Source organism: Trematomus bernacchii, unplaced genomic scaffold, assembly GCF_902827165.1.
Source record: "Trematomus bernacchii unplaced genomic scaffold, fTreBer1.1, whole genome shotgun sequence".
Taxonomy (NCBI): Eukaryota; Metazoa; Chordata; class Actinopteri; order Perciformes; family Nototheniidae; genus Trematomus; species Trematomus bernacchii.
The window spans coordinates 152,995-176,613 of record NW_022987694.1 but is presented as its reverse complement, the minus strand read 5'-3'; the positions used below and the strand labels follow the sequence as shown (position 1 = coordinate 176,613).

Here is a 23,619-nt window from a genome sequence, read left to right as displayed (position 1 = left end):
GTGTTAAATCAGACTTTAGTTCCACCTGGAGTAAATCCACAAGCTACCCTGCAGTATACAAAGTCATTCAAACTAGCTGCACCTTTACCAGCTTTGAGAACACTTTCATGATCAATCATTATAAAACATATCATATATATTATTCTGAAATGGACCAATCTGCACAATGACTACTTTTACTGTACTTTCACTATATTTTGATGAGAATACTTTAATACTTTCACTTGAGGAACATTTTGAATGAAGGACTTTTACTGTAACAGAGTATTCCTACACTCTGGTACTTCTACTTTTACTCAAGTACAAGATCTGAGTACTTCTACTTTTACTCAAGTACAAGACCTGAGTACTTCTACTTTTACTCAAGTACAAGACCTGAGTACAGTCGGTCCAGTCTGTGCCACAGTGACTCCGGACCGCACAGTTAATATTAACGAACGCACCCGTAGGTAATGTAGCTGCTGAAGCTAGACCCTCATCCCGGAGCAGCAGAGCCTTATTATACATCCATGAGCAGAGCTGACAGGAAGACTCGAGCACACAGCTCGCGCTTCATTATAATATATAAAAAAAGAACACCATGCGTGTCATGATGGCACATAACAGCTCGCGGCCGCAGATTACTCCGGGTCCCAGACCCCCCCCATACCCCAAAAATATTTTTATTGCAGATCTACATGAATCACACAAACGACCTATTTTGGATTCAAAACGGCGAATTTCGCCGAAAGGTGACAAGTTTGCATCCCTGAGTATTACTAGAAGTATTCCAGGTGTGTTAGAGTGTTATTAGAAGTATTCCAGGTATTTAGAGTATTACTAGAAGTATTCCAGGTGTGTTAGAGTGTTATTAGAAGTATTCCAGGTATTTAGAGTATTACTAGAAGTATTCCAGGTATCTTAAAGTAATATAGAAGTATTCCAGGTATCTTAAAGTAATATAGATGTATTCCAGGTATCTTAAAGTAATATTAGAAGTATTCCAGGTATCTTAAAGTAATATTAGAAGTATTCCAGGTATCTTAAAGTAATATTAGAAGTATTCCAGGTATCTTAAAGTAATATTAGAAGTATTCCAGGTATCTTAAAGTAATATTAGAAGTATTCCAGGTATCTTAAAGTAATATTAGAAGTATTCCAGGTATCTTAAAGTAATATAGAAGTATTCCAGGTATCTTAAAGTAATATAGAAGTATTCCAGGTATCTTAAAGTAATATAGATGTATTCCAGGTATCTTAAAGTAATATTAGAAGTATTCCAGGTATCTTAAAGTAATATTAGAAGTATTCCAGGTATCTTAAAGTAATATTAGAAGTATTCCAGGTATCTTAAAGTAATATAGAAGTATTCCAGGTATCTTAAAGTAATATAGAAGTATTCCAGGTATCTTAAAGTAATATTATAAGTATTCCAGGTATCTTAAAGTAATATTAGAAGTATTCCAGGTATCTTAAAGTAATATAGAGGTATTCCAGGTATCTTAAAGTAATATTAGAAGTATTCCAGGTATCTTAAAGTAATATTAGAAGTATTCCAGGTATCTTAAAGTAATATTAGAAGTATTCCAGGTATCTTAAAGTAATATTAGAAGTATTCCAGGTATCTTAAAGTAATATTAGAAGTATTCCAGGTATCTTAAAGTAATATTAGAAGTATTCCAGGTATCTTAAAGTAATATTAGAAGTATTCCAGGTATCTTAAAGTAATATTAGAAGTATTCCAGGTATCTTAAAGTAATATAGAAGTATTCCAGGTATCTTAAAGTAATATTAGAAGTATTCCAGGTATCTTAAAGTAATATTAGAAGTATTCCAGGTATCTTAAAGTAATATTAGAAGTATTCCAGGTATCTTAAAGTAATATAGAAGTATTCCAGGTATCTTAAAGTAATATTAGAAGTATTCCAGGTATCTTAAAGTAATATTAGAAGTATTCCAGGTATCTTAAAGTAATATAGAAGTATTCCAGGTATCTTAAACAGGGTTCCTGCAGGTTTCGCCAACTCAAATTTAAGACTTTTTAAGACCTTTTTAAGACCACTTTGAATAGAATTTAAGACCTATTTCACGGCAAGAAAGTATGAAGGAAAATTGCTATGAAAGAAGAAATACGTCCCATAAATGTATTCATGTTCAACATAAGAACAATGACTGAACATAACAGCACAGAACTGTGTTAGCGTGTTAGACAAAAGGTGTGTATGTGTGTGTGTCTCTGTGTGCGTGTGTGTGTGTGTGTGTGTGTGTGTGGGCTGTGCAATTAATCATATTTTAATCGCAATTACGAAACAACATAATCGATTATTTTGCTTTGCTAGGTTGTGACAGTGCACTACAACATATTTGATTAATTAATTTTAGTCTAATTTATTTTTATTTATCATATTTGTATATGTTTAGTAGCTTGTGGAAGTGCGCTCCAAAATATTTGTTGATCTTGTTTATTGGTATTTATTATTTTTGATATTATTTATTTAAATGTATCATTTATTTAATTTATTTTTTCAGTTGAATTATACGTTCAGGGTAATCAACAGTTAAAAAGATACTGTTCAAATTATTATTTGTTTTGAAGTTCAATAAATGGATGTTTTCAAAGTCAATTAATAATTGTATTTAATAATTGTGATATCAATTATTGACCAAAATAATCGTGATTATGATGTTTGCCATAATCGAGCAGCCCTAGTGTGTGTGTGTGTGTGTGTGTGTGTGTGTGTGTGTGTGTGAGAGAGAGAGAGAGAGAGAGTGACAAGAGCTATATTCAGAGCTCTGCTGCCTTGGCTACAATCTTTCATCGTTGCTGTTGTATGATTGGTGTTTAACTACGGTATTTAGCGTCTACAGCACCTCCACTTTTAGGGTTGACGTAGACCCAAACGTTGCCCGGAGGTCCCACTGTGTTGTTGCGGGAACTGCTGCACTAGCTAACGCTGCACTAGCTAACGCTACATTAGCCAAACAAACGCTAATTTATTTTGCAAAAGGTGCAGAGGGCTTCAAACACGTTCCCCTCCCCTGGTTTCAACCAAGCACTAAATTCGATGTTTTCCAACCAATAACGGTTGAACTTACACTTCCCCATATTTATTCGAAGATACATGAGTTTCTGACTGCCGCTAGCTGAAGCTTGGTTGCTAGGTTACTAGCTGGGTGTTCTCCAATAAGGGGCCGGCGGAAACAAAGTTAGTGATTACTGGTTCCATGTTGATTTATTTCAATACAAATTGTTGGGGGGAACTGAAAGGCTATTACCATACTGGTTACTTTGCAGCCCGGACATTTCCCCCAAAACACATTTAGACGCTATCGCAACACAGAAGTACCTTTCAAATCCGATCATTTTTAAGACCTTCTAAATCATATTTAAGACCTTTCTTATTTGTTTGGCCATATTTAAGACCTTTTTAAGGCCTTAAATTCATATTATCAAATTTAAGACTTTTTAAGACCCCGCGGGAACCCTGTTAAAGTAATATTATAAGTATTCCAGGTATCTTAAAGTAATATTAGAAGTATTCCAGGTATCTTAAAGTAATATAGAAGTATTCCAGGTATCTTAAAGTAATATAGAAGTATTCCAGGTATCTTAAAGTAATATAGAAGTATTCCAGGTATCTTAAAGTAATATAGAAGTATTCCAGGTATCTTAAAGTAATATTAGAAGTATTCCAGGTATCTTAAAGTAATATTAGAAGTATTCCAGGTATCTTAAAGTAATATTAGAAGTATTCCAGGTATCTTAAAGTAATATAGAAGTATTCCAGGTATCTTAAAGTAATATTAGAAGTATTCCAGGTATCTTAAAGTAATATAGAAGTATTCCAGGTATCTTAAAGTAATATTAAGTATCCAGGTTAAGAAGTATTCCAGGTATCTTAAAGTAATATAGAAGTATTCCAGGTATCTTAAAGTAATATTAGAAGTATTCCAGGTATCTTAAAGTAATATTAGAAGTATTCCAGGTATCTTAAAGTAATATAGAAGTATTCCAGGTATCTTAAAGTAATATTAGAAGTATTCCAGGTATCTTAAAGTAATATTAGAAGTATTCCAGGTATCTTAAAGTAATATTAGAAGTATTCCAGGTATCTTAAAGTAATATAGAAGTATTCCAGGTATCTTAAAGTAATATTAGAAGTATTCCAGGTATCTTAAAGTAATATAGAAGTATTCCAGGTATCTTAAAGTAATATAGAAGTATTCCAGGTATCTTAAAGTAATATAGAAGTATTCCAGGTATCTTAAAGTAATATTAGAAGTATTCCAGGTATCTTAAAGTAATATAGAAGTATTCCAGGTATCTTAAAGTAATATTAGAAGTATTCCAGGTATCTTAAAGTAATTTAGAAGTATTCCAGGTATCTTAAAGTAATATAGAAGTATTCCAGGTATCTTAAAGTAATATTAGAAGTATTCCAGGTATCTTAAAGTAATATTAGAAGTATTCCAGGTATCTTAAAGTAATATTAGAAGTATTCCAGGTATCTTAAAGTAATATTAGAAGTATTCCAGGTATCTTAAAGTAATATTAGAAGTATTCCAGGTGTCTTAAAGTAATATTAGAAGTATTCCAGGTATCTTAAAGTAATATAGAAGTATTCCAGGTATCTTAAAGTAATATTAGAAGTATTCCAGGTATCTTAAAGTAATATTAGAAGTATTCCAGGTATCTTAAAGTAATATTAGAAGTATTCCAGGTATCTTAAAGTAATATAGAAGTATTCCAGGTATCTTAAAGTAATATTAGAAGTATTCCAGGTATCTTAAAGTAATATTAGAAGTATTCCAGGTATCTTAAAGTAATATAGAAGTATTCCAGGTATCTTAAAGTAATATTAGAAGTATTCCAGGTGTCTTAAACTAAACTGTAGCTATGCACACATGATGATAACAACAAAACTGCCTTGAAGCCTTGAATTCAACACCGTGAACCAGGTGAAGTTTCACGTACGAATGAAAGAGAACATTATCAGGGAGGGTTCTGTAAATGTCATCTTGGTTGCAGGCAAACTATCCGAGAAGCGGCGGAAGAATCTCTGAGAAATAACAAAAAAAATGTTTGAAAGATTTGAGAACATTTACCAAAAATCTTCAAAAAAGTTACCAATAATTTAAGAACATTTCAAATAAGAATGTCCCAAAGAAGTAAAATAATTCCCCAAAATTGTAAAAAACCACCCAGAAAATGCGTTTTAAAAATCCCTTCAAAATGTGTTAAAGGAATGCCCAGAAATGTGAAATAAATATCTTAAAGATACCTGGATGGAATGTGTAAAAAAAGTCACAAAAGAATAAAAAGGTACAATTAAGTCTGGAAAATGTTTAAAAAATCTTCAAAGAATAATATATATATTAAATATAAATAATATGTGACAGTGTGCACAGATATGGGCTCTAACCACTTAGTTAAACATTGAGAAGTATTCCAGGTATCTTAAAGTAATATTAGAAGTATTCCAGGTATTTAGAGTATTACTAGAAGTATTCCAGGTATTTAGAGTATTCAGGGTTGCAAACTCATCAGGTATGAAAAAGGTGACAAGGATCCGAGCCCCCCACCCCACGGAATATCGGCTTTAAAATGAGGAATAACAGGATGTGAGCAGTCAGAACAACAAAAGCAGTTAATAACAGAAACACCAAAGAGTCACATCTAATAGAAATGTATAAAAGCATTTATTTGAATTGTGTAGCAGTCAGTTTATAATGTTGGCAGCACTGTTGAGCATTTTGAAAATGTATTTTCATGCCTCTGTGCAAGGCTTAGTCTTTCTATCTTTATAGCCAGTGGTGTAAAGTAACTAAGTTCATAAACTCAAGTACTATACTTGGGTACAATTTTGAGATACTTGTACTTTATTTAAGTATTTCAATGTGTTGCTACTTTGTTCTTCTACTCCACTACACTCCAGAGGTACATGGTGTACTTCTACTCCTCTACAGTTCAGAGGTACATGGTGTACTTCTACTCCACTATAGTTCAGAGGTACATGGTGTACTTTTCCTCCACTACATGTATTTAATACCTTTAGTTACTTCACAGATGTGGATGAATGATGTGAAATATAACCAAGTGTTAAATCAGACTTTAGTTCCACCTGGAGTAAATCCACAAGCTACCCTGCAGTATACAAAGTCATTCAAACTAGCTGCACCTTTACCAGCTTTGAGAACACTTTCATGATCAATCATTATAAAACATATCATATATATTATTCTGAAATGGACCAATCTGCACAATGACTACTTTTACTGTACTTTCACTATATTTTGATGAGAATACTTTAATACTTTCACTTGAGGAACATTTTGAATGAAGGACTTTTACTGTAACAGAGTATTCCTACACTCTGGTACTTCTACTTTTACTCAAGTACAAGATCTGAGTACTTCTACTTTTACTCAAGTACAAGACCTGAGTACTTCTACTTTTACTCAAGTACAAGACCTGAGTACAGTCGGTCCAGTCTGTGCCACAGTGACTCCGGACCGCACAGTTAATATTAACGAACGCACCCGTAGGTAATGTAGCTGCTGAAGCTAGACCCTCATCCCGGAGCAGCAGAGCCTTATTATACATCCATGAGCAGAGCTGACAGGAAGACTCGAGCACACAGCTCGCGCTTCATTATAATATATAAAAAAAGAACACCATGCGTGTCATGATGGCACATAACAGCTCGCGGCCGCAGATTACTCCGGGTCCCAGACCCCCCCATACCCCAAAAATATTTTTATTGCAGATCTACATGAATCACACAAACGACCTATTTTGGATTCAAAACGGCGAATTTCGCCGAAAGGTGACAAGTTTGCATCCCTGAGTATTACTAGAAGTATTCCAGGTGTGTTAGAGTGTTATTAGAAGTATTCCAGGTATTTAGAGTATTACTAGAAGTATTCCAGGTGTGTTAGAGTGTTATTAGAAGTATTCCAGGTATTTAGAGTATTACTAGAAGTATTCCAGGTGTGTTAGAGTGTTATTGGAAGTATTCCAGGTGTGTTAGAGTGTTATTGGAAGTATTCCAGGTGTGTTAGAGTGTTATTAGAAGTATTCCAGGTGTGTTAGAGTGTTATTAGAAGTATTCCAGGTGTGTTAGAGTGTTATTAGAAGTATTCCAGGTGTGAGGTCTCTTACGTCGGGCAGGTGCAGGATGTCGCGGTCCACCACCTCCCCATCGATGGCCATGAGGGTCCGCAGGTAGACGTCGACTCCGCGGGGGTTCAGACCCACGAGAGTCAGGATGTCGAAGAAGAACTTGGGCCACAGCGTCAGGTACTCCATGACGAAGGTGAGCGCGAACACCTGAGCAGCTTTGTTCCTGATGAAGGGCTTCTCCGGCTCCGCGTTCATCAGCTGCACAAATATAATAATGCCTTTAATAAACATTGATTTAGTGCAAGCTGAGGTCACTTAGAAATACATGCTTTTTTATAGAAAACGTTTTGATTTTGTCGTGATTGGAAGTATTCAAGAAATCCAGAAATGTGTTAAAAATGTTTGGAAATATTTTTTGGAATTAAATGTAAAATAAATGTTGTAAAATGTCACAACACATTTTCTTTTCTTTTTTATCCAGAAATGTGTTAAAAAAGTGAAAAAGTGTCCAGAAAAGACGTCTGGAAATAATATCCAGAAAATCGAAAAATAATCGAAAAATGTGTAAAAAAGGTCTGAATTTTTTTTTGACAAATAAGTGAATATTTGGTTCAAAAATAATCTGCAAAAATTACAAAAATAATGTCCAGAAAAATGTTTTAGAAAACCCAGAAATCGGAAAAATCTCTCAGAAATGCATAAAAAGAAAATCCAGAATGGTGTTTTTAATAATAAGTCTAAAAAATGTCAAAGAAAAGCTATTGTTTAGTACCTGAATCTGCAGCCACTTCATGAGCGTCTCTCTGATGAGCTGCTGCTGAACCGCACTCAGACCGGCGTGTCTGCAACACAAACCCAACGTCAACACAAACACAAACACAACGTCAACACAAACACAACGTCAACACAAACTCACCTGAAGCGGATCTGATGCTCCAGCACTTGGAAGCAGAAGAACTTCACATGGTCATCACTGGAACAGATAAACATGTTAACACACACACACACACACACACACACACACACACACCATTAACTTTATAATGTATACATATTAATATTAGAGGTGTGTGTTGGCACTCACTTGTAGATGCCTTTAGCGAGAGCCTCGGCACAAACCTCCCAGCCGTCCTGAGACTCCTTCAGCTGCTCAAAGTACGCCATGGCCTACACACACACACACATTATTATTACTATACAATCAAACCATTAATCAGAGCAGGACTGGGGCGTAGAAGAGGCAGAGAGAGGGAGCAGGCAAACAGTAGAAAATATGCTTTTGAATGACACAGATTTGGAAAAAGTGCACAAACGATTTCTAGGAAATGTCTTGTGGGAAAAAGTGGGAAATATGTTTGGAAACAAATCTGGAAAATGCCAAAAGAATATCAGAAATATGACAAAAGATATCAGATAAAAAGTTGGGACAAAAGAATATATTTTTGGGAGAAAAAGTGTAAAAATGTCCAGAAAACGTGTTTTAAAAAAAGGTCCAAAGAATTAAGAAAATCTATCTAAAATAAATGATAGAATAACACAAAGACTAGTGTAGCCTCGTCCTAATGGTTAGTGTTAGTGACATGTTATAATGGGGGGGAAATACAAATATCTGCAAAAAAGTCAATAGAATATCTGAAAAAAGTTCATAAAAAATATCGGAAACATTTCAGAAAGAAATCGACAGTAAAATGTCACTCGATGGAATGAACGTCCTCACCCTGTGTCTGTAGCGGGCGTCGGCGTTGGGGTTGAGCCCCAGCAGGGCCTGCTCGTCCATGATCACACAGACAGACTGGCAGGCCATCCAGTGTTAGCTTAGCTTCAGATAGCTGCTCTCTCTCATCTGCAGGAAACACAGGAACACACATCAAATATATCATGGGACTTTCAGAAGGGTGTCGCCTTGACCAGCTGACGTAAGAGTCATCCGCAGCTTCAGGTTTGTTGAGATGCCAAAACGACAGCTATGTTGTTGAACCTGGATTACATCAGGTATTTATAAAGGTGAGCAGGTGAAGATCAGTGTGTGGTGTCTCTACTTTAAAGAGTCCTCTCCTGCTGATGTTCAAGTGTATATCAGTATGTGGTGTCTCTACTTTAAAGAGTCCTCTCCTGCTGATGTTCAGGTGTATATCAGTATGTGGTGTCTCTACTTTAAAGAGTCCTCTCCTGCTGATGTTCAAGTGTATATCAGTATGTGGTGTCTCTACTTTAAAGAGTCCTCTCCTGCTGATGTTCAGGTGTATATCAGTATGTAGTGTCTCTACTTTAAAGAGTCCTCTCCTGCTGATGTTCAGGTGTATATCAGTATGTGGTGTCTCTACTTTAAAGAGTCCTCTCCTGCTGATGTTCAGGTGTATATCAGTATGTAGTGTCTCTACTTTAAAGAGTCCTCTCCTGCTGATGTTCAGGTGTATATCAGTATGTGGTGTCTCTACTTTAAAGAGTCCTCTCCTGTTGATGTTCAGGTGTATATCAGTATGTAGTGTCTCTACTTTAAAGAGTCCTCTCCTGCTGATGTTCAGGTGTATATCAGTATGTAGTGTCTCTACTTTAAAGAGTCCTCTCCTGCTGATGTTCAGGTGTATATCAGTATGTAGTGTCTCTACTTTAAAGAGTCCTCTCCTGCTGATGTTCAGGTGTATATCAGTATGTAGTGTCTCTACTTTAAAGAGTCCTCTCCTGTTGATGTTCAGGTGTATATCAGTATGTAGTGTCTCTACTTTAAAGAGTCCTCTCCTGCTGATGTTCAGGTGTATATCAGTATGTAGTGTCTCTACTTTAAAGAGTCCTCTCCTGTTGATGTTCAGGTGTATATCAGTATGTAGTGTCTCTACTTTAAAGAGTCCTCTCCTGCTGATGTTCAGGTGTATATCAGTATGTAGTGTCTCTACTTTAAAGAGTTCTCTCCTGCTGATGTTCAGGTGTATATCAGTATGTAGTGTCTCTACTTTAAAGAGTCCTCTCCTGCTGATGTTCAGGTGTATATCAGTATGTAGTGTCTCTACTTTAAAGAGTCCTCTCCTGCTGATGTTCAGGTGTATATCAGTATGTAGTGTCTCTACTTTAAAGAGTCCTCTCCTGCTGATGTATAATTAATCTAATCTACTCCCAGTTCTTATAATAATAATAATCCTTATATTTATTAGAGCGCTTTTTCAATGACCCTCAAAGCGCTCGTTTCAGATACACATATCAAACATGTAACGGTCATGTCCTGTGGAGAACACTCACAGCTGAAGTGTCTTGCCCAAGGACACTTTATCTCTGTTTGAAATCATGATACAGTGATAGGTGTGTTTGTTCTCCTCCACAGCAGGTAGTGTATGGAATATGAGAATAACTCAGAGTACATTTGAAAAGTCCCACTATAACCAAAGAGGACTCTTAAACCCTTATGGTATCAACACTGTAATATTGTGTATTTCATTTTATACATATGTATGGATATCCTGACAGCTTTCACTAAATAGAACTAGGCCACGAGTTGTGTTGTTGTTTTATGATTATTTAGTGTCATGTATATTATATTAAGTCTGTTGGAAGAAGAGCTGGTATGGATCCTAAAAGTATTATAAACAGCATTATAGTGGATATAATGACAGTTCATCCTTTCTAACATCAGTCAACAACAACAACAACAACAATACAAATACTTCTTATTTTCATTATATATCACAGTAGAAGTAGCATATGTATGTCTTTACTAAATAAAACTAGACATGTGTTGTTGTGTTTTAGTGATTATCTACCGTCATGTATTAATGAATGATCCTGATATATATAATGTAATAAAAAGGTGTATATTTGACACTAATATCTACTTAAAAGCAGCTTTATGTTGTGTATTAATATATATGTATAGAGGATATCCTGACAGCTCATCCTCCTCCCTACATGATGCAACACACCGTCAACACCTTTACACTCAATATACAATAACAGTTTGTGATTTTACTAAATAAACGAGGCTGTGTTTTTGTTGTTGTTGATGTTGTGTTTTGTATGTTTTATTGTGTATATCCTAATCATGTATATTACATTAAGTTTGTTGTGGATCCCTGAGAGAAAAGCTGCTGCCTTTACTACAGCTAACTGGCATCCTGATGAATTAAATGTAATAAAAAGGTGTATATTTGACACTAATATCTACTTAAAAGCAGTATTATTGTGTGTATTTATATATGTATAGAGGATATCCTGACAGCTCATCCTCCCTACATGATGCAACACACAGTCAACACCTCCATGTCTCCTTTACAGTGTCAACAACAACAATACAAACACACATACTTCACATATAAGGGGTTACATGTGTATAAATATGACCTGGGCTGTGGATCCTATATAAGTTACAATGCTAACAAGCTAACATGCTAACAACTTCACATTTAGAAACGCTGCTAACTGAAGCTAGCATTAGCATCATAGCTTTGTGACTTCGTTCATTAAACACTTTTAACAAACCCTAAAACACCAGTCATCCCCGGAGCAGTGTTAATGACGTTAATGTTGGTATTTCAGGATAAGTAGATGAAGTTTTAACGTGTTTTTACATGTCAGTTGGTCAGGTAACGGTTACCTAAAGAACATCTCGCGATGACAAACTGACGTGAGCCGTTTTTAACCGAGATTTACACAATAATAACAGAGAGTAGATGAGAGGAAACTTACCTTAATTAAAACTGAATAGATTAATGTGTTTTCCCCCACGTCAGTTCATCGTGGAGCCGCTGAGAATCATCCAGAAATCTGCTGCATGTCGTCGGACTGAGAGGAGCGGCGTGTCTGGTCGTTAACATCCGGGTCACACAGGAAGCACTACGGTACGGGTTTTCCTTCTTTCTTTTTTCCCCTTCTTTTTTTCTTTTTCTAACTAGCGAAGAGTTACTTAGCGAAGAGTTACTTAGCAAAGAGTTACTTAGCGAAGAGTTACTAGTTAGTGAAGAGTTACTAGTTAGTGAAGAATTACTTAGCGAAGAGTTACTAGTTAGTGAAGAGTTACTTAGTGAAGAGTTACTTAGCGAAGAGTTACTTAGCGAAGAGTTACTTAGCGAAGGGTTACTTAGCGAAGGGTTACTTAGCGAAGGGTTACTTAGCGAAGAGTTACTAGTTAGTGAAGAGTTACTTAGTGAAGAGTTACTTAGTGAAGAGTTACTTAGCGAAGAGTTACTTAGCGAAGAGTTACTTAGCGAAGAGTTACTAGTTAGTGAAGAGTTACTAGTTAGTGAAGAGTTACTTAGCGAGGAGTTACTTAGCGAAGAGTTACTTAGCCACTAACTAGTAACTCTTCACGTTACTTAGCGAAGAGTTACTTAGCCACTAACTAGTAACTCTTCGCTAAGTAACTCTTCACGTTACTTAGCGAAGCCGTAAAGCCGTTTTTTTCCCAGATATTTTTACACAAATATGTTCCCCCCATTATAACATGTCACTAACCATAAGGATGAGGCTACACTGGTTTTATACTATTGGTAGACTTTTGGGAAAACATTTCAGATATTTTATTTTCAAATGAATCCAATATTTTTTCTTACATTTTCCAGACCTTATTGTTGACTTTTTCCAGAATTTTTTTGAATATTCTTCTGAATTTTTTCATATTTTTCTGACATTTTCCCGATATATATTTTTTTAATTTTTCAGATGTCTGTTTTTGACATTTTTCAGATTTTCTATTGACTTTTTTCATAAATATTTTCAACTTTTTTCCACTGTTGGTTCTTACACTTTTCTTACATTTTTGTGAGGGCACAACAAACACATTTTCTAGAATTTGTTTGCCCTTTTTCCAGAACTGTGTCATTCAAAAGCATATTTCCTCTGAGTTTAAAAAACGGTTTGTCTGCTTCCTGCACTCTCTCTTTCTCTTCCACTTCCCAGTACAGCTCTGATTAATGGTTTGATTTTATAGTAATAATAATAATGTAAAAATATTCATACAAAATATTTTATACAAATAATATTTGTTTTTTCATATTTCACCCACAGTTATGTTATTTTATTGATGTATACATTATATTATGATACTAGGCGAATTTACGGTATTTATCTTTAATTTATTTTTATTTTTATTTTATTTATTAGTTTTTTAGGGAAAGATACGTAGTGTAGCCGTCAAAATATTAATACAAAATAATATTATTTTAAAATATATTTTAACCACAAAATAATATTTATCTTTTATATTTTAACCACAGTTATATATTATATTATAGTTGTATAGATTTAGCGAATTTATCCGAGTGACGATCAAGACTGAGTCTGAAGTTCGTTTCAGATTCGTATGAGCAAAAAACATATATATAATTTGTGGTTTATTCAACATAAATCAAAATCGTCATTCAAAAATGTTTTAATATAAATAAAATAAATAGCAATATTTCAAAGACCAGTACAAGTTTTTAATTTTAATTTTATTATTATTATAAAATATAATAAATATTTTAAAAGTATAATTACCAACGTGACACCATCTTCAGTCTGAGTCCCCGGATGTCCCGCCTTTCCCCGCCTCTCAGTCCATATGACGTCACCGGGCTCCTCCTTCCAGCTTCCTCTTTTCCCGTGGCAGTGACAGACTGACACCATGAAGGCGTCCGGCACAGTACGTAAAACCTTTAAAATCCACATTTAAACCCGAAACACACGGGATACACGAACCGATGTCGATTTATAACGCTATGTGTGTACGATTTATGTATTAACATTTCGGAAAAATCTAGAAATTAGTGGCATTTTGAGTGTTTTTCGTCCCGGTTTGAGCGTCCAACATGGCGGGTGCTAGACCATGTGGAGACCGACCGTTAACATGAGATTCCGTTAGAAATCACTACTATTCTCTAAATATACAACACCATTCAGACATCCTTACTTGTAGAGTTGTGTGTGTCTAATCATCAGCTAAAAGCACCGCATGATTCGTTTTTAGCTGTGGCGTTAAGCTAATTTAAAGCTAACAAATGCTAACGTGTTTTCTAACTTGACTCCAATGGAAGCTAACTAATGCTAACTGCTAACGTGGTGCTAATGTGTTTCCTCCGCAACGTGGGATTAGCATGTAGCTTTCTATAAGTGAGCTGCTTGTATTTTAAACGGGTTTTAAATTGCTAAGAGTGTTTTTTAACAGTATATAAAGTTGATTAAAGAGCCCCTCTCCTGTGGCAAATAGCAAGGCTAGTTTGAAGTGTCTTAATAGTTTCTGCAGAATTCCTATTGCTAACATGCTAGCTCCAATGGTACATCATAACCAAGTTTAATGCCAGGTACATTTACCGTTTTATGGGGGTGCAAACATAAACAAGATGAGGTCAAAACTATACCTGCTGTTTAGCATTAAAGTAGAATATGTATTAAGTATTTACACCAGATCTAATTAAAACGAAAAGTACAATATAGTCAAAACATACATGCTCTGAGCTTTCCTAAGTGAACAAAACATGCATATCAATTACCAGTTCAAATCCAGCATGTTTTTTATTTTACAGTACATCCAAGTGCATGTGTGACTTAAGTATGTCAATAATAAATCATCATGCTTCTTATAGTACAAAGCACAACGAAGATGACTAAAACAAGTGTTAAATTGTTTGTGATGTTACTTGACTGAGTGCAGTGATTAATGTAAATAAGTCATGTTGAGCTTCGAAATATACACAATATTCTCGTAACTAAAGCTAATGTAAAATGTAAGGGTAGTTAGCAGCGCAAGTGTTGAAAAGATAATTAAAATCAAAGATGCCCTTTTTTTTTTCAACAGCAGTGTGTAGGTATTTGACAACAGAACATATTTAACATTCATGAAATTATATGCAAAGCTACAGAAAGTGCTCGACAGGGCGAAACTAAGTCCAAGAAAAAGTCTCCACTAAATCAACATTTTATTGTCCATGTTAAAGTGCACCCTAACTTTTTTCCCTTCTAAATTGAGTTTATTGCATATTAATTTAACCAGACAATATGACGAGAGGTTTAAATGTAACTCTACAGACGTCTCCGGTCAACGTCTGGTAAATACTTCCTAATGGCGTTGACAGATTGATGAAACATGTCTATATGTATATGAATGTTGTTCAAAGTGATGCACCCAAACCCAAAGGCCATATCAGTGTGATATGATTTTGTCTGGCGTGCAAACAGGAACTGAACCTTGTCGCCTTTCTTTGAGCTGCCGTGCCTCTGAAAGTGAATCCAAGGAGCTACAGATCTGTTGTGTATATTTCTATATATATGTATTTAAAGTTATATATATATATATGTTACCCGTCGCCAGAGGTGGGAAGTAGTGCGGTATAAATACTTTGTTACTGTACTTAAGTACATGTTTCTGGTATCAGTACTTTTGTTCAGCATGGAAACATTCATTAGCTAACCATGACATTATTGTTCTATTAATATAAAGGGAGGTCAGGTACTCTTTAAAACAGCTGCTAGTTATGGGTACTTTTTACTGAAGTACATTTCAAAGCCCTCTTTACTTTCACTTGAGTAAAGAAGTTTAGTCAGTACTTCTACTTTCACCAGAGTATTTTTAAACACGAGTATCTGTACTTCTACTTGAGTAAAGGATGTGTGTACTTACTCTCTCTCTCTCTCTCTTGTGTTCCTGAAGCTTCGGGAGTATAAGGTCGTTGGGCGCTTGCTGCCCTCGGCGAAGAACCCGGCCCCCCCTCTGTACCGCATGAGGATCTTCGCCCCGAATCACGTGGTGGCGAAGTCCAGATTCTGGTACTTCGTTTCTCAGCTGAGGAAGATGAAGAAGGCGTCCGGAGAGACCGTCTACTGCGGACTGGTAAACAACACTCACACTGCAGACAACAACATGTACACAGACACACATTTCACACCAGACAGATTTTCTCAATTCAGAAGCATCTTGTGGGTTTCATTAGACGAGGTCAATGTACCTTTGTATCCCATGCACGTACATCAGATCTAAACTGGTATATGCACATCATCCCAGTAGCTGTGATCTAACTTGCTCACTCGTATAAAAAACAGACAACTTAAAAAAGAAATGGAGAGTTTTAAAGTATTGTTCTCGTTCTACACGTCATCATAGCGGCTGTTTTTTACTTCACTTGGTCACTATGTACGAGAGAAGATGAACTGTTGATATGAAATCCACCACATTGGGATATTAAAACCTGCTGAATCGTTTCTATCAACGCTGACTGACACATCTTCCAACCCTAACCCTAGATGTGTTTTCTGTCTCTTGGCAGAAAAAAACGTTGAATTATTTTATATGTTTTTAAACGTCTGTGCTCTTGTGGCATCAACGAGAGCAGCTGGTACGACTCGTCTATTCAGATTATATGAATACGCTCTAAATTGTGCTTATTGTATATTTTTACCAGACAATACGAGCAGAGAGATTTAAACAGACGTCTCGAGTCAAAGTCACTTAAATACCGACCAATGGAAACACTGGTATAGATACATGTATTTAAAAGTGACTCTTTAAATGATTAATACTACGTTTGAAGTAAAACATGCCGAGACTTATCCAAATGAAAGTAACTTAAAGGGGACCTATCATGCTGTATTATAATAATATAGCATGATAGGTCCCCTTTAAGTGAGATTTGAATAAGAACATTTATGATTGTAAACTTTGTAGAAACATGGTTGTAAATTGTAAATGAATGCATATTTCGCCGCACTACGTGAAAGAAAGACATATTACAATATCTCTGCAGTAAGTCTTTATGTCAGGATATGCATATGAATGTTGTTCAAAGTGATGCACCCAAACCCAAAGGCCGTATCAGTGTGATATGATTTTGTCTGGCGTGCAAACAGGAACTGAACCTTGTCGCCTTTCTTTGAGCTGCCGTGCCTCTGAAAGTGAATCCAAGGAGCTACAGAACGTAACGATCTCACGGAGAACACTGTTTTTTTTATCTGCTTTAAATATACGATCCATTACACCCGAGCACCTGGAGGGTTTATACTGGGATTTGACCACTTTGTGAAGATTTAAGACGCATTACAGCCTTTTGTGATAAGTGCATGAAGACGGGTAAAACGTTGGCTCCAACATGTCAGAAGACTCTCCGTCTTTCCCACTGCTTCACACACTCCCTTTAGTCTCTGTATAATCTAAATGTGTGTGTGTGTGTGTGTGTGTGTGTGTGTTTCAGGTCCATGAGAAGACTCCTCAGAAGGTGAAGAACTTTGGTATCTGGCTGCGTTACGACTCTCGCAGCGGGACACATAACATGTACAGAGAGTACAGAGACCTGACCACATCTGCAGCCGTCACCCAGTGCTGTGAGTATTATAAACATCACACACACACACACACACCTCCTCACACACCTCATCACACGCCTCATCACACGCCAGGGTCGAGGGTTAAATACATCTAAAAATACAGACAAACGACTTTGTTTTTAACTATAATATATTTTACATCCATGAACAGGAAGTGCTGGACGGAGTGAAAGACTGTTGACTCTAAATCCACATGTTACAGTGTGTTCATGTCAAAGTGATGCACCCAAACCCAAAGGCCGTATCAGTGTGATATGATTTTGTCTGGTGTGCAAACAGGAAGTGAACCTTGTCGCCTTTCTTTGAGCTGCCGTGCCTCTGAAAGTGAATCCAAGGAGCTACAGAACGTAACGATCTCACGGAGAACACTGTTTTTAATATACTATCCATTACACCCGAGCATCTGGAGGGTTTATACTGAGACCAGGTATTAAAACAAGCTCATCTTCACCAACAGAGCTACCACCATGGGGTGTTAGTAAGTAGTGTGGGTGAACGTGGGGTGGGTCAGGTGTTTGAGTGGCAAACTAAGATGAAGGGGCTGAGAGAGAGAGACGGGCCTTTCACTCCTCAGGTACGCCGGCCAGGTGCCCTCAGTCAGTGCTCACACACACACACACACACACACACACACACACACACACACACCAGGGTTGTCACAGCGGTCTGAAGCTGCAGGGGAGTGTAATAGCAACAAGCTAAACAAACTCAAGAAAGACTTCTGGGGTCGTTGTTGATGTGAGGGGTTTTCACAGAATGAGTCCTAACGGCCTGAAGAGAGAGAGAGAGCGTTCTACGTTGTGTGTACGGTATTTATATATAGGCTTTACGTTAGCTCCTACTTATACTAACCCTCCTCTTCCTCTTCCTCCTCAGATCGTGATATGGGAGCTCGTCATCGTGCTCGCGCTCACTCCATCCAGATCATGAAGGTCCAAATCATCGCTGCCAACAAATGTCGCAGACCGGCTATCAAGCAGTTCCACGTACGTATACTTTTATATACATTAGATACTATCAAGCAGTTCCACGTACGTATACTTTTATATATATTATACACCACGTACGTATACTTTTATATATATTATACACCACGTACGTATACTTGTATACATATTATACACCACGTACGTATACTTGTATACATATTATACACCACGTACGTATACTTGTATACATATTATACACCACGTACGTATACTTGTATACATATTATACACCACGTACGTATACTTGTATACATATTATACACCACGTACGTATACTTGTATACATTATACACCACGTACGTATACTTGTATACATTATACACCACGTACGTATACTTTTATACATTATACACCACGTACGTATACTTGTATATATCATAACTATCGAGCAGTTCCACAGATCTTCATTCATTCAGAATAAACTGCATCGACCCGTTCCCCGGTGTCTCCCCTCTGCAGGCTTGTTGTTGTTGTTGTTGTTGTTATTAAATGTATATGTGTTTGTTTGTTGCAGGACTCTAAGATAAAGTTCCCTCTGCCGCATCGCGTCCTGCGTCGTCAGCACAAACCTCGCTTCACCACCAAGAGGCCCAACACCTTCTTCTAAACGTTTGACTGAGAGGACAATAAAAGAACCGTGGAAACAAACTCCGTCTCTCTCTTCATTCATATATTATATATATATATATATATATTATATTATATCCAGGGCTCGTACGGTCATTAAAAACCTGGAAAAGTCATGGAAATTAAAAAAGCAAATTCCAGGCCCTGGAAAACTATTTTTCCAAAAGTTTTGGAAAAGTCATGGAAATGTGACTAAAGTTAAATCAAATATAATTTATATTTAATATAATCGCCGAAATAGTAAAACTATAATGATAATACATGCTTTAATGAAACGTAGAATGGCTTTTAACTGACGAGGTGTTTTGCTGGTGAGAGATTTGAGTTGCTTTAGCGTGTAGAAGCTAGTCAGACTATTGGATTTGTTTCAGATAGGGACAACATGTTTCAGATGCAGACCTTATTTTCCTGATCCAGGTTCAAATAAACCATTTGGTACGCTGAGAGTCATTCCTTTGGTCATGGAAAATGAGGTAAAGGTCATGGAGAAAGTATGAACCCTGGATATTACAGAAATGGTGTTTGCTGCAGTTGCACCATTTGTCCACAGGGTGTCGCTGTTTTGCACAAAGCAGGGTTCTGTGTTTCTGAACGCATTAAGAAGTGAGTTCATTTGGGATCTGAATATACAAAAAATTGCTTGATTTTTAACAAAACGTGTGTGAAATCCTCAGTAAATATACAATTAATCAATAAGCAGACGCATATCTGGCTATATTTATATTACATTACAGAAATGGTGTCTGAACATGGAGGAGAAGCAGGGTTTTGTGTTTCTGACCACATTGGGAGAAAGTCTAACAAACCCCCGATGCTCACATGCTGGAGGAGGTGCGTGGCAGCCGACGTGAACTTTTTATTTAGTAAGAAATGGAGCAATATTTGGATAGAAACTCGGCTTAAAGCGTCAGATTGTGGACGATTTCTAACTCGTTCTTCACCTTGATCAATGTTATCCATCTTCAGGAGAAAAGACGAGAGTTTTTGCACCAATCATTTAGTTTAAGGGTTTGAACAATGTTGGATACTTTGAGAAACACCTTGCTGTCTAACATGGGTTTGGCTTTGAATGGATGAACAAATGAGCCCCTGAACACTTTGATATTCACACACAGCTGCTTTTACCTAGCAACTCGTCAACCAATCGCATCCATTCATAAATAATTACATCTATTTTCAATTGTACATTTTTTCACATCTGAATTTATAAAAGGAGTTTATAAATACCATTTTTTATAAATTCGTTTATTTTGGTATTTTTTAAACTTTATTTAAAATACAAAAAGTACAAATACAATCACTTAAGTTAAAATGTGTTTAATTAGTTTCTCTTCAGTCCATTCAGATTTAAACACTGAAAATAAAATATATATGAAATCAGTGTCTTTGTGTTCCTAAAGTCTCAGGTGTCTCTAAACGTCAATTAAAGTCACACTAATTATATTCAGCTGTCGTTAATTAATGATCATTTACACCTGAGCTTTCCCTTCTGATTCAATTTAGGAAAATAATAATACACCTTTATTTCCCTGATTTGACCAGGCGGCAAAGATGAACATTTAACCTGTTTTATTCCCTTTTTTTCGTCTCTAAAATGCTGTTTTTAAAACCACTGTTAAACTTTTTAAATCTGTACCATGTTAAAGTGGAGACTATTTGATTTGTTTAAAACCTTTAAAATGTACACCTCTTTATTTAAAGTGTAAAAACACAAAGAAAATTGTTTTTATTCTCTGATCTTTTTCGATGTACGCTGCAGTTGCACCATCTGTCCACAGGGTGTCGCTGTTGTCCATCACATGAAGCTGAATCTCAGGTGAGTCTGATTCAGGTCCAGGTGATTATCACACAGTCACTATACAAAAGTAAATCCTTTAAAATATAAATTCCTATTTTCTTCTGGAAACCAAATAAATAAAAATAGGTCTCTTCATTTGTACATTCATTTAAAAAAAATATATATATAAAGGTGTCAATTGCACAAGTCAAAGTCTCATAAACTGTAAGTGGAGGAAAAGAAACCTTTAATATAATCAAAATAATTATTTAAATAAAATGATTTAACGAGGAAAAAACTATTAATTTATGATTTCATCTTTTACTAGTTATATGTAAATGTTTTGAATATCTCCGTTAGCTTAGTTCCTGTCCCTTTCTGTGTCTCCGTAGTCACACACACACACACACATACTGTACGTGTGTGTGTGTGTGTTCCTCAGACCTCCTGGATGGATGGAAACTCGCTGTTCGGTGACTCACGGTCGTAAACGGAGATTTAAAATCATTACGGCGCTCCGCCTCCAAAGCAAACAGCAGAAAAATGGGATCTGAAATGGTGTTTGGGCTTTTTCCACTCCTGACACAAAGAGGCTCAGTGCTGCTTTATGTTATATAATATCATTTCATTATTTCATATACAGCAGGGTTTTATTGTGGGCATTAAGAGGAGCGTCCCTCTGGAGCTCCTTGTGAGGGAGACGCCGCCAACAGGCCGTGAAGACACAGCGAACACGGCAGGGTTTAGAGCAGGACACGAGCACGCCGCACAGAGACCTGGATCATCGGGAAGAATCAAGTCCAAAGGAAGACTTCCAAAGACGAGATACAACATGTCCTCAAAGAGTCCAGGAAGAGACACAACATGTCCTCAAAGAGTCCAGAAAGAGACACAACATGTCCTCAAAGAGTCCAGGAAGAGACACATGTCCTCAAAGAGTCCAGGAAGAGACACAACATGTCCTCAAAGAGTCCAGGAAGAGACACAACATGTCCTCAAAGAGTCCAGGAAGAGACACAACATGTCCTCAAAGAGTCCAGGAAGAGACACAACATGTCCTCAAAGAGTCCAGGAAGAGACACAACATGTCAAAGAGTCCAGGAAGAGACACAACATGTCCTCAAAGAGTCCAGGAAGAGACACAACATGTCCTCAAAGAGTCCAGGAAGAGACACAACATGTCCTCAAAGAGTCCAGGAAGAGACACAACATGTCCTCAAAGAGTCCAGGAAGAGACACATGTCCTCAAAGAGTCCAGGAAGAGACACAACATGTCCTCAAAGAGTCCAGGAAGAGACACATGTCCTCAAAGAGTCCAGGAAGAGACACAACATGTCCTCAAAGAGTCCAGGAAGAGACACAACATGTCCTCAAAGAGTCCAGAAAGAGACACAACATGTCCTCAAAGAGTCCAGGAGGAGACACAACATGTCCTCAAAGAGTCCAGGAAGAGACACATGTCCTCAAAGAGTCCAGGAAGAGACACAACATGTCCTCAAAGAGTCCAGGAAGAGACACAACATGTCCTCAAAGAGTCCAGGAAGAGACACAACATGTCCTCAAAGAGTCCAGGAAGAGACACAACATGTCCTCAAAGAGTCCAGGAGGAGACACAACATGTCCTCAAAGAGTCCAGGAGGAGACACAACATGTCCTCAAATTTGGGGCATTTCCACCATGGCACGGTTTAAGCGTGTCGTGTCGTGCCCGTTTTTGGTTGCGTTTCCACTAGGCCTAGTTCCGGCCCGGGGCCACTTTTTCACCTTTTTTCTGGCCCGACAAAATCGTGGTTCTATCGGGGCCAACAACGAGGCTGAGTCGGGCTGAGTATGCTAAACTAGAGAGAGCATCGCTGGCAAGGGGGCTACAACTACAACAAGATGAACATATTTGACCGTGATTTAATTGTAATACACGTTTCAAAATGATGAAGTAACAACATACTGATACCGGTTAGTAAAAACCATGAATTAATGCTTTGACAAGTCTGCAGACAGACGGCAGGAGAAACACCTTTTAAAATGCGTGTTTTCTGAATGGAGATTGGCTAAGCTAACGCAGTATATGCTCCGACCGTCCACACTCACAACAACGGCCTATACAGACATAAATAAAGCAGCGACTGTATTCACCATGACACAGGCAGTCTGTGGTTTGTACTTGTTTCACTTTTGTCTAGTTTCTGAACAGATATGAGGAGCAGTGAGCTCTGAGTGCTAACAGCTAACGGCTGTGTTGTTTTTCTGGGGTTCTCATTGAAGATCACGTCACGGCTCCGCCTACACTGCGTTACTATAGTAACTACCCCAGTTCCTAAACTGTAATGGAAATGCGCCATAAAGTGAGCCAGTCCTAACGAGGCCTAGCCATACCGAGCGGGGCCGAGCCCGACCGTGTGGTGGAAATGCGCCAAAAGATACTCAAAGAGTCCAGAAAGAGACAGAACACCTCTCCAGAGGAAAGGCCAAACGTGACACTCCAAACTTCTGAAACACATCCATGAAGAGTCACTAAACTTCTCCAAAGATGCAGAATTACCCCAAAGAGGATCATAAGAGTCTCAAGTGCAAGAAGAGACACACGTCTACGAGAAGAGACACACAACGTCTACGAGAAGAGACACACGTCTACGAGAAGAGACACACAACGTCTACGAGAAGAGACACACGTCTACGAGAAGAGACACACAACGTCTACGAGAAGAGACACACAACGTCTACGAGAAGAGACACACAACGTCTACGAGAAGAGACACACAACGTCTACGAGAAGAGACACACGTCTACGAGAAGAGACACACAACGTCTACGAGAAGAGACACACAACGTCTACGAGAAGAGACACAC

General features: G+C 37.2%; 2 protein-coding genes and 3 non-coding genes across 6 annotated transcripts in view; 4 read left to right on the top strand and 1 right to left on the bottom strand.

The window, feature by feature from the left end:
* Positions 1–11,902, bottom strand: part of xpot (exportin, tRNA (nuclear export receptor for tRNAs)) — a 35,698-nt gene extending 23,796 nt beyond the window's left edge. For both annotated transcript variants that reach the window (XM_034138400.1, XM_034138401.1), the window contains exons 1-6: positions 11,777–11,902; positions 8,820–8,945; positions 8,187–8,269; positions 8,019–8,075; positions 7,875–7,944; positions 7,142–7,360 (exon numbers count right to left, since the gene is read on the bottom strand). In XM_034138400.1, coding sequence (XP_033994291.1) covers positions 7,142–7,360; positions 7,875–7,944; positions 8,019–8,075; positions 8,187–8,269; positions 8,820–8,906 — 516 coding nt within the window. In that variant the 5' untranslated portion in view covers positions 8,907–8,945; positions 11,777–11,902. The remainder of the gene's footprint in view (positions 1–7,141; positions 7,361–7,874; positions 7,945–8,018; positions 8,076–8,186; positions 8,270–8,819; positions 8,946–11,776) is intronic.
* A 1,720-nt stretch (positions 11,903–13,622) lies between these two features.
* Positions 13,623–19,017, top strand: rpl18a (ribosomal protein L18a). Its single transcript, XM_034138403.1, has 5 exons — positions 13,623–13,709; positions 15,714–15,893; positions 17,248–17,377; positions 18,257–18,366; positions 18,884–19,017. The coding sequence occupies exons 1-5, from the start codon at positions 13,692–13,694 to the stop codon at positions 18,974–18,976; spliced, it is 531 nt and encodes a 176-aa protein (XP_033994294.1). The 5' UTR covers positions 13,623–13,691; the 3' UTR covers positions 18,977–19,017.
* On the top strand, positions 15,182–15,308 carry LOC117489228. Its single transcript, XR_004556585.1, has one exon. It is a non-coding gene; the product is annotated as a small nucleolar RNA SNORA68 (small nucleolar RNA).
* Positions 16,847–16,973, top strand: LOC117489229. The gene has a single exon (XR_004556586.1). It is a non-coding gene; the product is annotated as a small nucleolar RNA SNORA68 (small nucleolar RNA).
* LOC117489227 lies at positions 17,600–17,726 on the top strand. The gene has a single exon (XR_004556584.1). It is a non-coding gene; the product is annotated as a small nucleolar RNA SNORA68 (small nucleolar RNA).
* Positions 19,018–23,619: the final 4,602 nt, after the last annotated feature.

Excerpts from the sequence above, each read along its gene's own strand:
- rpl18a (XM_034138403.1), top strand. Across the intron at positions 17,378-18,256 it reads TGCAGCCGTCACCCAGTGCT|ATCGTGATATGGGAGCTCGT; the intron begins GTGAGTATTATA and ends CTTCCTCCTCAG. Across the intron at positions 18,367-18,883 it reads CGGCTATCAAGCAGTTCCAC|GACTCTAAGATAAAGTTCCC; the intron begins GTACGTATACTT and ends TGTTTGTTGCAG.